The sequence below is a fragment of the Ranitomeya variabilis genome, chromosome 2, assembly GCF_051348905.1.
Source record: "Ranitomeya variabilis isolate aRanVar5 chromosome 2, aRanVar5.hap1, whole genome shotgun sequence".
NCBI classification, from domain to species: domain Eukaryota; kingdom Metazoa; phylum Chordata; class Amphibia; order Anura; family Dendrobatidae; genus Ranitomeya; species Ranitomeya variabilis.
The window spans coordinates 65,938,949-65,952,800 of record NC_135233.1 but is presented as its reverse complement, the minus strand read 5'-3'; the positions used below and the strand labels follow the sequence as shown (position 1 = coordinate 65,952,800).

The 13,852-nt window shown below is 42.4% G+C and overlaps 1 protein-coding gene and 1 long non-coding RNA gene across 2 annotated transcripts in view; one reads left to right on the top strand and one right to left on the bottom strand.

Moving 5' to 3' along the window:
- Nucleotides 1-13,467, bottom strand: part of SLC1A4 (solute carrier family 1 member 4) — a 31,315-nt gene extending 17,848 nt beyond the window's left edge. The window contains exon 1 of the mRNA XM_077282523.1: nucleotides 12,796-13,467. Within this exon, the coding sequence (XP_077138638.1) occupies nucleotides 12,796-13,322 (527 nt within the window). The 5' untranslated portion in view covers nucleotides 13,323-13,467. The remainder of the gene's footprint in view (nucleotides 1-12,795) is intronic.
- Nucleotides 1-13,852, top strand: part of LOC143804428 (uncharacterized) — a 326,044-nt gene that overhangs the window by 81,031 nt on the left and 231,161 nt on the right. The gene's annotated exons all lie outside the window — the stretch shown is intronic.

Below are 13,852 nucleotides of genomic sequence, written 5' to 3'. Positions count from 1 at the left end.
ATTCTCACCATGACATGCATTATTACCAACAATCTTACAGAGCTCGAAATGATAAATACTGAACTGTTACATAGATAATTTATCAAGGATTCCAGTGGAATTGTTTGCCATTTTCTGTAGGATTTCCACTCCATCTTTACCTTTCTTTCCCCAGTTTGTATGGTTTGCAGAGTCCCAGCACCATTCTGGATGGCTATTCATACAGTAGCAGTTTGCTTTCTAATGAACAAAGACCGGGGTCTTTGGCGCGATCTGGCACGTTGCCTACTCTTTGAAAGGCTCTTTATCAGTTGCCTGGCTCTCGCTGAGTAATAACTTGGAAGCATTTGTGTTCCTATGCAGCAGTTGTCATGAGTCTCCTTTATACACATTTTCTTCTTAAAAGATCTAAAATATCCCAAGGTTTCTCCTCCCCTACGCATTACTTTTTAACAAATATTCAGAGAGCCTAAGACGCTAATGTATCATAAACATGTTGTGAATACTTTTGGTTGGGTGTTTCTTTCCCGTAAATAGCTTTACATTAATAGAATTTCATATTATTGAAAGGGATTAGTCAAGGACTTAAACTTTTATTTTCAGATGTTAATAGAAACTTCCCTTTTAGGGTCAGCACTTCACGGGTCTTTATTGAGAGTTAGAACAGTCAAAAGAATGTCAGAAAGGTCGTACATGCCATGGAACTAGTGTGAACAGTTACTATGGGCTCATGTGATGGGGGAGTCCAGCTCTGATTAATCTCTCATCTTTTCCTATGGGCTACGATAACCTACACTTTCATGTGTTTGGGGGTAGGAGGGGCAGTAGTTTGCTCTAAGGACCTCTCTACATTGTAATAGTAATATATTAAAGAGAGTCCGTCAGCATGTTTCATCCACGTGAACTGCTGCTAACACTGTGGATAGATAACTGTCATGACACAGCTGTCGGGTGACCTGGGACCTGGGGCTCCCTCCTGTCCATAAAACTAGGGGGCGCCCTAGCTTACCCTGCTCCCCGGGATACTTCAGATGCCAAGGATGTCAGGGCCTCCGCCCTTGCCTTGTATCCTGAGTTAACCCGCCATCTGTTCTCTTCTCCCACCCAGGGAGGAGGGGAGCTACTGTGCACTGTAGTACACCAACCCGACAAACAAGGCAGCACAAACAAGGGTTAACAGAAAACTCCAGGCATGCAAAATATTCACTCACATATAACAGGAATGCACCGAGTTGTGAATGTAGGGGAATAAACCAAAACAGAGAAGGGTAAGGAATTACCACGCATGCAAACCAAGCAACAGTCACTAATAACTCCTTCAACTCTCCTCATGCAAACTCCTCTCCCTCCTTTACGTTAGCCAGGCAGCAATAAAGCTAGCTCTGACAAGGATTAGTATCAGAGCCCGGATAATATAGTGAAAAAGAGTGGCTAACCAAGCACATCCAACATGGCCGATAAACCCCTGGTCTTTCAGAAGGAATAAACACATTTAAAATGAAGGGGAAATGAAGGAGATGAGCTTCTTCTCAGCCCCAGAGTAGGAGCCATCAGACACCGCGGTCTTCTGGCTCCACACTGTCGCGGTAATCCCGTCACAATAACATAACAAAAAGTTGGTAGAAAATGGAGATTGACGTTTCAAAGTAGAGAAGAAGCAGTTCCAGAATAGAATAGTCATGTCGTAGTCTTTATTTTTACGCGTTTCAAGCTCACACCAAGCCCTTTTTCAAATACAAACTACATAGAACAAATAAAGAAACAAACAAAGAAATTTGTTCAATGTAGTTTGTTTTTGAAAAAGGTCTAGGTGAGATCACAAAATGTGTAGAAATAAAAACTGTGAGATTACTATTCCATTCTGGAGCTGTTTCTTCTCTTCAGCAGCGTGGACTATTTTGAAATGACAATCTCCTTTTTCTACCAATCGATATGCAGAGGAGGGTTTACCTTAATTTGCCCACAGGACTGCAGAAACGGTTATATTTATGGGCAATTAAAATTGGAGTTGTGACAATCGCAAACTTTTCAGGTGAGCAACTCCACAGCTCCCTTCTCATCTGTACAGTGTCGGACTGGGGTGACAAGTGCCCACCAGTAACTGACTTTGGGGGGCCCACTTTTCACCTGCATGCAAATATTATACTACCTTCATTCACAAATTTACCTATATCTCTATATAATAATAAACTGGGTAGCATGGTTAATGAATGAGATGCTGCTTTTTTCTGTACAGAGTGAATCAAGTGAATTATGCCAAGTACTGCCCATACAGTGGGGTTGGGGGCCCAGATCTACACAGGGGCCCACCGGGGGATTCCCCTGTTACCCTGTGGGCCAGTCCGAACCTGCATCTGTACCCTTCAATATCACCCTATGTGCACTTGTCTCCCCCCTTTTTTTCATTAACAAAAAAGTTAGGAAAACTGAAAAAAATTACCGTAAGTTTTTTTGTTTTTTTTTATTTTCAAACTTTTCAATACATATAAACAGGCAAACATTCATAAGTTTAATTCTGTCTCATATGAAAATTACCGTAGCTTATAATATCAGAGGTGTTGACTAGTTAAGGAAGTGTCCTGGATTTTCATCAGTTTTCTCTCTCCCAACCCCTCCACTTCTAGCATTCTCTAGTGCCATTGAAATTCCGCACTTGTGTCATGCATTGCACATGCTTCTAAGTCATTGAGATGGTTGCTGTTTCTTTGGAAAGTCACTGCAGGCTCCAGACGTCAATGATATTAACACTGGCATACAGGAACACAAGACTTGTCCGCCAAATTGAAATGCAAGTAAATACTAATCTAAAACCACTTTTGTGGCTAGGTAATACCCAGTGGACACTAGATAGCTAATTTGCCAAACTCAGAATTAAAGGTGTAGTTCACTTCTTTAATATTGATGGCCTATCCTTAGGATAGGTTATCATTGTTGTCTGATCGGTGGATGTGCTACACCCAGCACTCCTGTTAATCAGCGGTTCCCGATGTCGATGGCCACTAGAACTACTCAGTTACAGAGCTGCACAGCGCAGCGCCATCAGTGGAATAGTGGCAGCGGCTGGGTACTGCACATTTGCCCATATTGATGTGAATAGGGGTGGATGTGCAGTAATCGACCGCGGCCACTATGGAGTTGACAGAGTTGTGCAGCTACGTAACTGAGCGGTTCCAACCGACATCGGGAACAGTTAATCGGTGGGGCCATCAGGTGTCATACCCCCACCGATCAGATACGGATTACCTATGCTAAGAATAGGCCAACAATGTAAAAGTAGCGGCAACTTCTTTAAAGTTATCTTTTGGCTATTCTACTACTATTAATCTTCTTCTGGAGTTTTTGTTGTGTCAAAGGCCCATTATTGTGTGCGTACACTGGAGGTTGATCTAATTTAATGAATGATTACTGTGAATACAAAAGACATGGGGTTACAAGGCAAAAAATAAATAAATCACATGCTAATCACAAATTAGCTATTAAATCCGTCATGAAACACAAGTATCCTTTTAGAGCCCCATATTTTTCTAAGGAAAAAAGCTATGTATTTCTTATTCAAGTCCCCCATATTGATTTTCATAGCAGGGGTGGCAGAATGAAGATCTGCTACAAAAGTGACTCATGCTGTGGTAGATTTTGCCTGGCATCGCACTGATTGTTGCTCTGAGGGTCACAGTGGACATATTCCCTTAAGCAAGAAAATATCATGTTCCTCATTACAAGGCTAGGAACAAACTATTCTTGTAGTATTTGGTACAGGATCATAAGCTCAGTATGATGGGACTATGAGATGGAACTAATATTTGGAAAACCTTGAGTGGTCTTAGAATAACATATCGTGCCGGAAAGGAAGAAAATCGCTCTCATGAAGAATTTATAGCATATTAGAGTAATCAAAAGTTGTATAACTTCATATATACTTTTCGTTATTACTTAACTTGCATTAATCCTGAGTTACATGATCAGTTATTGTGGGACCTTCACAGGCAGGGCGATGGTGGGGTCTTCAGTAGGCCCTTGTCTGTCATACTAACTTAAGAGCAGTAATCAGAGGTAGTTATACAGCACCCACCGTGTAGGGAACGGGCTCAGCTATTGAGCCTGCTCCCTACACCTGCACCCGCACTTGACGTACATGTACAGGACATGTCAGGAAGGGGTTAAGTACGTAAACCATACCATCAAGAAAATATGGGAAATAAGTCAAACCCGCACTGATTCAGTCAGGAGCCAGTTTAAGCCACCATGATATGAGCAACAAAAATGGTAATATAAGACTATACAGTGACCATATGGCCATCTCATGTCTGAACATGTGGTCTGCAGAGTATTGTCACATCTCTGACAAGTCTGATTTAGCACAATAAAATCTCTGGAACAAGTTTAGAGAAGAGCTACCAGGATGGTGAGCAGACTGCAAACTATGTCCTACGAGGAACGGTTGAAGGATCTGGGAATGGTTAGCTTGCAAAAAAGAAGGCTGAGAGGAGACTTAATAGCTGTCTACAAATATCTGAAGGGTTGTCACAGTGTAGAGGGATCATCATTATTCTCATTTCCATATGTAAACATGAGAAGCAATGGGATCAAACTGAAAGGAGAAGATACAGATTAGCTATTAGAGAAAACGCCACAAGAGGTGGTGAGTTCTCCTTCAATGGAAGACTTCAAACAGAGGCTGGACAGACATCTGTCTGAGATGGTTTAGTGAACCTTGCATTGAGCAGGGGGTTGGACACGATGACCCTAGAGGTCTCTTCCAACTCTAACATTCTATGATTTTATGAAAACAAACAGCACTTCCTGGTGTGGCACCACAGAGAAGAACCAAATGAAAAAAGATACAGTATAAATCTCACCTGCGGCAGTTGTTCACACCAAATATACACAATCTCGTATGCCAAAAAAGTCCAAGTGCTTACTCATGCGAGTACTGCTCGTGCAGCGCCTAATAGTGCCTCCTGGTAATTTATACATGAGCCTCTACAATTCCTCCCAACACTGTTCCTTTTGATGTCTGATTTAGGAAATACATGTACTGCCTTTGAAAAATCAATTCTGGGGCATCTTTTCTATGAATCCTGCAATGTGCCATTCCTATGTTATTCCTCCTTGAAATATATCAATTAATTGACAACTGGGTGTTACTGTTCTTACTGTTATTGGGATGTGTCCCTATACCCCTATAATATATAGTCCCTATGAGTTTCACATTGTTGACACTATCATACAGTATAGGCCACACCAAGACTTTATATAGCACCATCAATTGATCTGACAGCAAATCTAAAGATCCATTATTGTTCTTCACCTGGCCCAGACTGCTATGACGACTACTCCTGAAGTGTCTGATGTTACAAATGTGGCTACTTTCTTTTCAGCCATACTTAGCCTTTGTTAACAATACAAATAAACTCAGACACCAGAGCAGACACCTAAACATGTATATTATTTGTTTGACCCTACTGTATCGGTTGAATGGATTGGTTCACTGCTCATATATGAGTATTTTAGAATAACTATCTCTGTTGTTTAGTAGACAGAGCAAATGCATGAGTTAGATGCTTCTACGGGCACTTATATGGTCTAAACTTGTAGGCAGGCAAGTAAGAGCAGCAAGTCTTTTATTAGTTCCAAACAATTCAGAGCGTGTATAGTACCGATTTATTATCTAGTCAAATACATAATCTATATAATTACCTTGTAATGTTTTCATTTCCTCTTCTGTCCAGATGTCACCGTATCCCAGAATTCCAAGCGGAGGAAGCTCACCGACTGCCATATTGGGACACCCAAGTGATGGGTGTCTCAATGTGGAAACTGCTGCTGGTACCAACCTATTGCGAGGTACCACCAGCGGAACACCGTCACACCACTCTCACACTCACACAGGCTCTTGCACGGTACCACCAACGGAACACCATCGCACCACTCTCACACTCACACACTCACGCAGCCTCTTGCGCAGTACCACCAGCTGAACACCGTCGTGAACACGCCGCCGGGATCAGCCGAATGATTCACTGACTGCCGCCATCTTCCTACAGGAGGAGCGCATGCACAGTTTTAATGTGACCGCCGCTATCTGTCTGCACAAAGATGGCGGCGGTCTGATTTACTGCACCTGCGTGAATTACGCGCAGGTGCAGTAAATCATTCATCTGATCCCGGCGGCAGATGCGCGACGTGTCTACAGGCAGAGGAAGCCGGTCACATCAAAGGGGGATTTCCTGCTGTAATGTCAGTATTGTCTTTTGCTTCCTCCCCTGCCCAGGAGCTGTGGTATGTTCTGTACACGGTCAGCCACAGACAATTTTTAAAATTAACTTTTGTTCGTGGGAAAACCCCTTAAAAAGCAGATATCAACGCCAACATGGCTCCTCCTAAAAAGTACGCCAATGACTATGAAAGGAAAGCAGCAAAGGCATAACGTCGAAGACAACAAAGGGCAAATGAGACTCTTGAACGGCAACAGCATCGCTGGGATAAAAACAATGCATATAAGTGTAGGCGTCAAGCACATGAGTCCCCTGATGCAGAAGTCATTAGATTATCACAGGATGCCATTAGGCAACAACAGCGCCGCATGCCTTCCCCCCATCGTGACATTACCGCCCTCCCGATGCAATAGCATTGGGCCTCCATCTAGTGCTATCTATAATTTATAATTCACTGAAAAGTTTTTTTGTGTTATTGTAAAGGTAGTGTGATGAGGCTCAATAGTTTTGATTAAAGGAGTTGTCCAGATTTGGCACAAAAGTGAATCCTCACAGCGCGTGCCTTTGTGTCAGCAGTGAGACCAGGTTGTCATGTGATATGTATATTTCTGGCCCCATTCCGACTAGACAAGTTCAGTCTCACTCCATACAAATCAATTGAATGAGTGTGTGCACCTCTAGTCGGGATGTTGCCAGAAGAATGCATGTAGCATATTTGTGATCACATGACCACCCGGTCTCGCCACCAGCAGTGGAGAATCCTGACAGTGTGCACTGTGCACACAACATAGATTCCTAAGAATAGATAATATAGAATTGGAATGTTTAGAATTTACTAAAAAGACATTTCAGGAGAACTGATCTCAATGTGTCACTGCCATATTGTCATTGTAAGTGGTAATCAGAAAGTCAATGAACACTATAAGCATATCTATTTATAACTATGTTTTAAAGGGATCTGATATAGATTATGCTGTACCTGCATCTCAATTTCTAGCAGTAAGCAATGCTTTATGGGAAATCTGGCCAGCGACTGCTGGGAACTGATAAATAATGTAATATTACTGAATGCGACACTTCATGGGATTCCTGCTTCCTCTCCAAGATCCTGGTTCTAGTCCACAGAGCAAATCAATTACTGCACATTACTGTACGCCGGGTATTGTCAAGTAACACAAAAGACCACCGCCATTATCCTTCCAGCCAGTCATTAGGAGAATGTGCAGGAAACCGTAAAAACCATGAATGGGGACATGCTGAATTTTAATACAGACTTGTATGTCGCAGATAATATCACATTCCTGGATTTACACTGGATCCGGCTCTGTCTACACTTACACTAAGACTTGCATTACTGCAGGAACAGGGATGGATCTGATGGATCCCATCACTTTATAATGGATAGATCTGGTTTCCATAGTAGAACAACACACTATGATATTCTCAGCCATCTGCACTATAGTGTCAGTATGACCATATCCTAATCTATACATTATATTATTGTTGAAGTAGTAAGCCCCCCATACATATGAGATGAAAGTCAGCCAAAGCCACCAATTTTTTGAGAACCGGCTGATCATCACATACATATGGGGTCTTATTGACTATCACCCGATTGGGAGAGATGGCCGTCTGCCCGATGAACAGCATGAGTGTTGCAGCTTACATCCAGGAGGATTGGATTTATGGACAATTGGGTACTCCTTTTACCTATTGTTTTGAAGTGTTTGCTTCGATTGAAGTCCAGAGTATTTGTAGCAGTTCCTTTCACAAGTAACTTGTAGAAGCATTTTTTATTTTTGTACAAGGACATTGTCATTGTCATGCCTCCAGACTGGAGGCACAAATTGTAAAGAATCTAAACTATTCTGTATTATTACATTTCCCTTAACTGGAATCACAGGCAAACAGTCAGGCAATGCGATGGTGTACAGGTGTCCATGACTAGTGCCCTTTAGTCTATAACTAAACTGTTTAAATTGTCAGACCTGCAAAAATGTGATTTATAAGTGCAATATTAAAAAATATTTTAAAGCAGTTGTATCCCAGCTGTAATGATGGGCAGTCCATGACCTTTAAAGTAGAACTAGTAGAACTACTGTATAGGTTCAAGTAACTTTTTAGAATACATTGTCCTGTATGATGAATAACATTATTTCTGCCCATGATATGACTTGTATTCTGCATTTTCACAATGTTTCCCTTCTGCAGACTCTATCTCTTAATTTGCAATCCACCCTGAGCTGGTGAGAAGACACTAGCAGTTATGAGCTCTCCCACACCCGGCGCACAAAGACATGAGAAATTCCTACTCTTCATTCCTTAGCTAACTCACAGACAGAATCAGCATCATCATGGAGGACATTACAGAGCCATGGTAATCAGTGTAGATATGAATCCAGCTCTGGATGAGGTACAAGATTTGTTAAAGAGAGCAGCTTGATCTTTCTGTGTCTCCCTCTGCCTGTTTCTGCATCCTGCTCCTCACTCCTCCACCCCTCCATAGAGTATAAGGGACAGTGTCACCCAACAACTGTAGTCCATCTTGTCTGAGCAAGGTGAATTTGAGCTGTTTTATATTTTTCTTAGATTTGTTGACAAGTTCATGAATCAGAAGTCGGAGGAAACGGCTCATAATTGTGTAAGGATGCTGATTTCTCTGATATTATGCATTACAAAGTTTCTTATAGTGACCTGTATTATTGATGTATGCAAAGTTTGTTGAAAGTACAGTCCCCATTTAACGAGAATCTGCGGCTGATTCATGATGCACGAGTTATGAGCATTATTAGTAAAGGTCAGGATTCCTCATTCCGGGCTAGTTGTGAGGTTGACAGCTATTTGTTCACAAATCCCCCTACACATGAATATTCAACTCTGCCCTGTGGTGGTGATGCAGGGGAATTCAACATTATTGCCGGGTTTCCCTACAGATCACAGCCAATCACTGCGGATCTAGCAAGGGACACTTAGTGATGAGTTTATTGTCAAGTGCGTTTAGGCTGTGCCCATCTCTGAGTCTAGTACGACCTAATGGGTGAGTTATTTTATTATGATCTAGTCCTGCTGCAAAGACCTAGTAATCACCCCTCAGTTGTTGTATCTATACTAAAAAAGAAAGCTATAAATTTGCATAAAACTTAATTATTATCTTTGAAGACTTTTCAAAAGTGTATGTTTTGTCTAGATGTTGTCATTGGGTTTTTTTTATCCAAAAATTCTGTTCTAAACAGAAAAATGTCTGTAGAAATAACAGTAGCCAGACCAGGGAGTTAAACGTTTTTGTTATTATCGTGATAAAACTTTCTTCAGTTGTTTCAACACAAGACAAAATCGTTATCACCTATCACAGTATTGTATCTAAGACTTATGTTCCCTTTTCCTGATAAATAGAACATCTTTCTTCACGAAAGAGCGATCTTCTTTCACTTATAAACAATCAAAAATGTCCGATATGACGTCATTACAACAATTAGGGGCTTATAAAAGATGGTATTCCCATTTGGTAACTTCTTTTCAAATGCCTTATGAACACATCTGGATTTAATATAGATGGAGGTTTCCCTATGTATGACCTTTATGAGCCAAGACCGTGAATGATTCCCACTTTGGTGGATGTAAGACACCATGTTTTTCATTCATTTCAATGACCACTGTGTACTACTACATTCTCAAAGTCTGGGGAGCTTCCACCAAAGATTACAGATGATCATCGGTGGTAAGGAAAGCAACATTCAGATCATTGGGGAAGCTTCATTGAGTTGACCATTGTTTTTTACTTAACTGCACATAATTGTGGGTAACATAATTTTTACAATATTTAATTATTTGCTTTCTATAGTCTCAGTGCTGCTGTTAGGATCACATGATGAAATAAATCCTCAAAGCCCAAGGTTCAAGGAGGCACACGGCCATGGGCGTCAGTGCGGCAGATGGGTAAGGCATGCAGAACACAGATAGCAGAGGTACTGGAAGATGCAGGCAGACAGGTAACTGAGGTACTGGAAGCCGCAGGCAGACAGGTACCTGATGTACTGAAAGCCACAGGCAGACAAGTAACTGAAGTACTGGAAGCCGCACAAAGACACGATACTGAAGCACTGGAAGCCGCAGGCAGGTAACTGAAGTACTGGAAGCCACAGGCAGACAGGTAGCTGAGGTACTGAAAGCCACAGGCAGATAGGTAGCTGAATTACTGGAAGCCTCAGGCAGACAGGTAGCTGAGGTACTGGAAACTGCAGGCAAACAGATAACTGGTACTGAAATCCATAGGCGGACAGGTAGCTGAGGTACTGGAAGCTGCAGGCAGACAGGTGACTGAGGTAGCAGAAGCCGCAGGCAGACAGGTAGCTGAAGTACTGAAAGTCGCAGACAGGCAGGTAAGTGAAGTACTGAAAGCCACAGGCAGACAGGTAAGTGAAGTACTGAAAGCCACAGGCACTCAGGTAAGTGAAGTACTGAAAGCCACAGGCAGACAGGTAAGTGAAGTACTGAAAGCCACAGGCAGACAGGTAACTGAAGTACTGGAAGCCACAGGCAGACAGGTAGCTGAGGTACTGAAAGTCGCAGGCAGACAGGTAGCTGAGGTACTGGAAGCCACAGTCAGACAGGTAGCTGAGGTACTGAAAGTCGCAGGCAGGCAGGTAGCTGAGATACTAGAAGTCGCAGGAAGACAGGAACATCTTGGAGATTGCATACAGGGAACGGTGCACAGACAAACTAAAATACCAAGATACAGATGTGTGTGTCTTAGTGAGCCTTATATAGGTCCAGGCAGATGATCACATGGGATCACACTGGGCCATCTGCAAAGCCCGACATGGACCACAACAGAGTGTAGCAGACCAGGGTGAGGGAAGCAAAGTTTGGACCCTATGTATAACAGTTGCACCGTCTATTGCTGGCTGCAGAGTGTGTCAACTGAGACTCCATCAGGGAGCTCACTATGACGGTCTGTTTGTAACAGTTTCATCTGTATTTTTCTGAGCGTCTCTCAGCGGATTTATGACCACACACCACATCAAAGTTAAATGTGTAGGGTAAAAAAGAGCCTACAAAACCCAAACGGTGGAAAATGTTTAATGGAACAAAATTGCAAATATGATTTTTGACCCCCATTAAATGCATGTCTGTAAAATAAAAAATGTATATATTCCCCTCGATGTGAAGAACCCCCAAGACTGTGGCTACATGGAATCTTTGTCCACAACACAGTTTTCCCAGGCAAGCATTGCTGAATACCGTTGCTACATTGCATTGTAAAATACTATGACCATGACAAGCAAGTGGCATAAAATACAAATAATTCCGACTTTCTGCGACTTGCTTGCCGTGTAGCCCCAGCCTTTGGGAGGTATCGGTATGGTGAGCGTCTGAGAACCACAAGGTTTGGCAGCATGTGACACACAGAAATCATATATTTAATCTATATTGCACAGGACCCATGGCAAGTACAGGTCAAGTTAGATTTCTAGGAGCTTCAAAGGGACTTGTTACAAAACCTTGTGGAAGTCGGTTCTTCTGTGCAGTTCTAGACCAGTCAGGACCAGCAAATGCCATGTGAGAACCCAGCATGACTACTCAGAATTTACCAGGGCATATACCATACTTATTCCAACTGATTTCTATCGGATGGAATTACGTCTAGCTACATAGGTAGAATTATTATGGCCATCATTATTTCTATGGCCAGATAGGGTTTCTGCTAAGACCACATCAAGTCTACAAGTTTGCATAAAATCTTCATTATTGTCTTTTTAAGACATTGCAAAACTAATGTTTTGTCTAGACACCAGGTAAGGATGTATGGAAACTACCTACTGTATAACCACTATGTAAAAGCCATTCCCTGAGTGGGAAGTGGCCACACAATGGGCATGTAAATGTCTCCTGGTGTTGCATCATATGAGAGAGTCTGCACATGCCAGCTAAGATAATGTTCTTTATATAGTAGCACTAAATGCAGGAGCGCGCAGCGCCATGTGCAGGTCTGCACTGCTCTATAAGGTAGTACTGTATATTTAACTAGTAAGTATTCATATGCTAAGGGATCATGGTTAAACTGGAGAATATGTTCATGATGCCAGAAAAAGAGATCAATATAAATGATCGTTAAGGTATAATATAGCAAACGTGTAAGGAAGAATAGGTTGTTAATGTGGCTGACAGCTGGAAAGGCGCAAACCATCACTTGTCGTTTGTCACAACTCATCATGGCATTAGTGTTATCAAAACTTATGGGAGACAGGTATCACCAAACAACGCGGCTTCAGGGGTTGACGAAACGTCAGGTCCAGCATGCCTTACAGGATGAGGGAACTACAACATTATTCTTACTTTCCACTGTCTGTACACGTAAGCTATAGATAGCAATAATCCTTGATCAATGCCCCCAAGCTGGCATCATTGTCATAAATAATACCCCAAGGCTATGTTTCCCCCGATGAGCTTTTGGTGAGTTTTTGATGTTGGAAATTGTCTGCACCTTTTCTATATTCATTAGGTAAAATAGGTTACTTGCATTTTTTCAAAAATATGCAGCATCAAAAAGTCACCAAAAACTCATCATGGGACTGTAGACAAAGAGAAAAAAAAAACGTACCTGGCCAGATCCAAGAATGAGTCCACGGTCTCTTTATTAGTAGTGATGGTGGTTTCTATGCCCAGCGCATTAGAGTTCAGGGCACCTGCGCCAGCTCCTGGTTTAATGATGAATCCCAGAGCAATTGCTAAACCTGAAGCCATAAGAGTGGTCACAAGAAAGTAGGCTACAGCAATACCACCCAGCTTGCCCAATGATCTGGTATCCAAACTTGCAGCCCCAGAGATCAAGCTGCACACCACCAGGGGAAGGATGATCATCTTCAGCATCCTCAGTAGCAGTTCTCCAGGGAAGGCAAAATAGGTCATTTGGGCTTTGGTCAAGTTCATGTTCCTCACTGCCGTGCCCAGGCCAACTCCGACCAACACCCCGGACACTGTGAGGATCACTATGGCATTCTTCCTCAGGAATTGGGAACATTTTTGACCTGTCTTATTTTTGGTAGATTTGCCAGCATCTTCCACTTGGCACTCAGTGTATTCAGGGTACTTGTCAATGTGACCATTGGTCTCGAGAGGTTTCTCCATAATGGCTTGGTGTGGTACTTTTCCCTCAGTGGTGATGATGAGTGGGTCCTGAGGTCCAGATGCCCACAGTTGGGTGTAGCAGAGTGCGCGGCTGTCAGGGCTTTGTGAGGTCTCCTACACTCTGCTCAACTCATGAGGCTCTCACAACCACTAAGAGCTGCAGCTGAGGCTGATGCAACAGAGCTTCCTCCTCTCCCTCCCACCCATCTCTGTCTGAATATCCCTCCCTCCAGCTCCCCGTCTGTGACAAGCACCTCTCCATCAGCCCCTTATTTTCTGTGCGCGGTCTGACTACATTAAGCCATGTAATAGGATGGATGAGCATGGCGACTACAGCTAAGCCCAACAAAGGATGTGATATATAGCGTAAATACGGAGATAAAAAAAACATAAAAACACACTATAAATAATCATTGGATCCTTATAATAACCATATATCAGTTCCCCGAAAACTGCAAAATATACACAACATCAAATCCATTATGGTGACGAGTCAATGCCCTATTAAACGCTATTTACATAATAGAAGG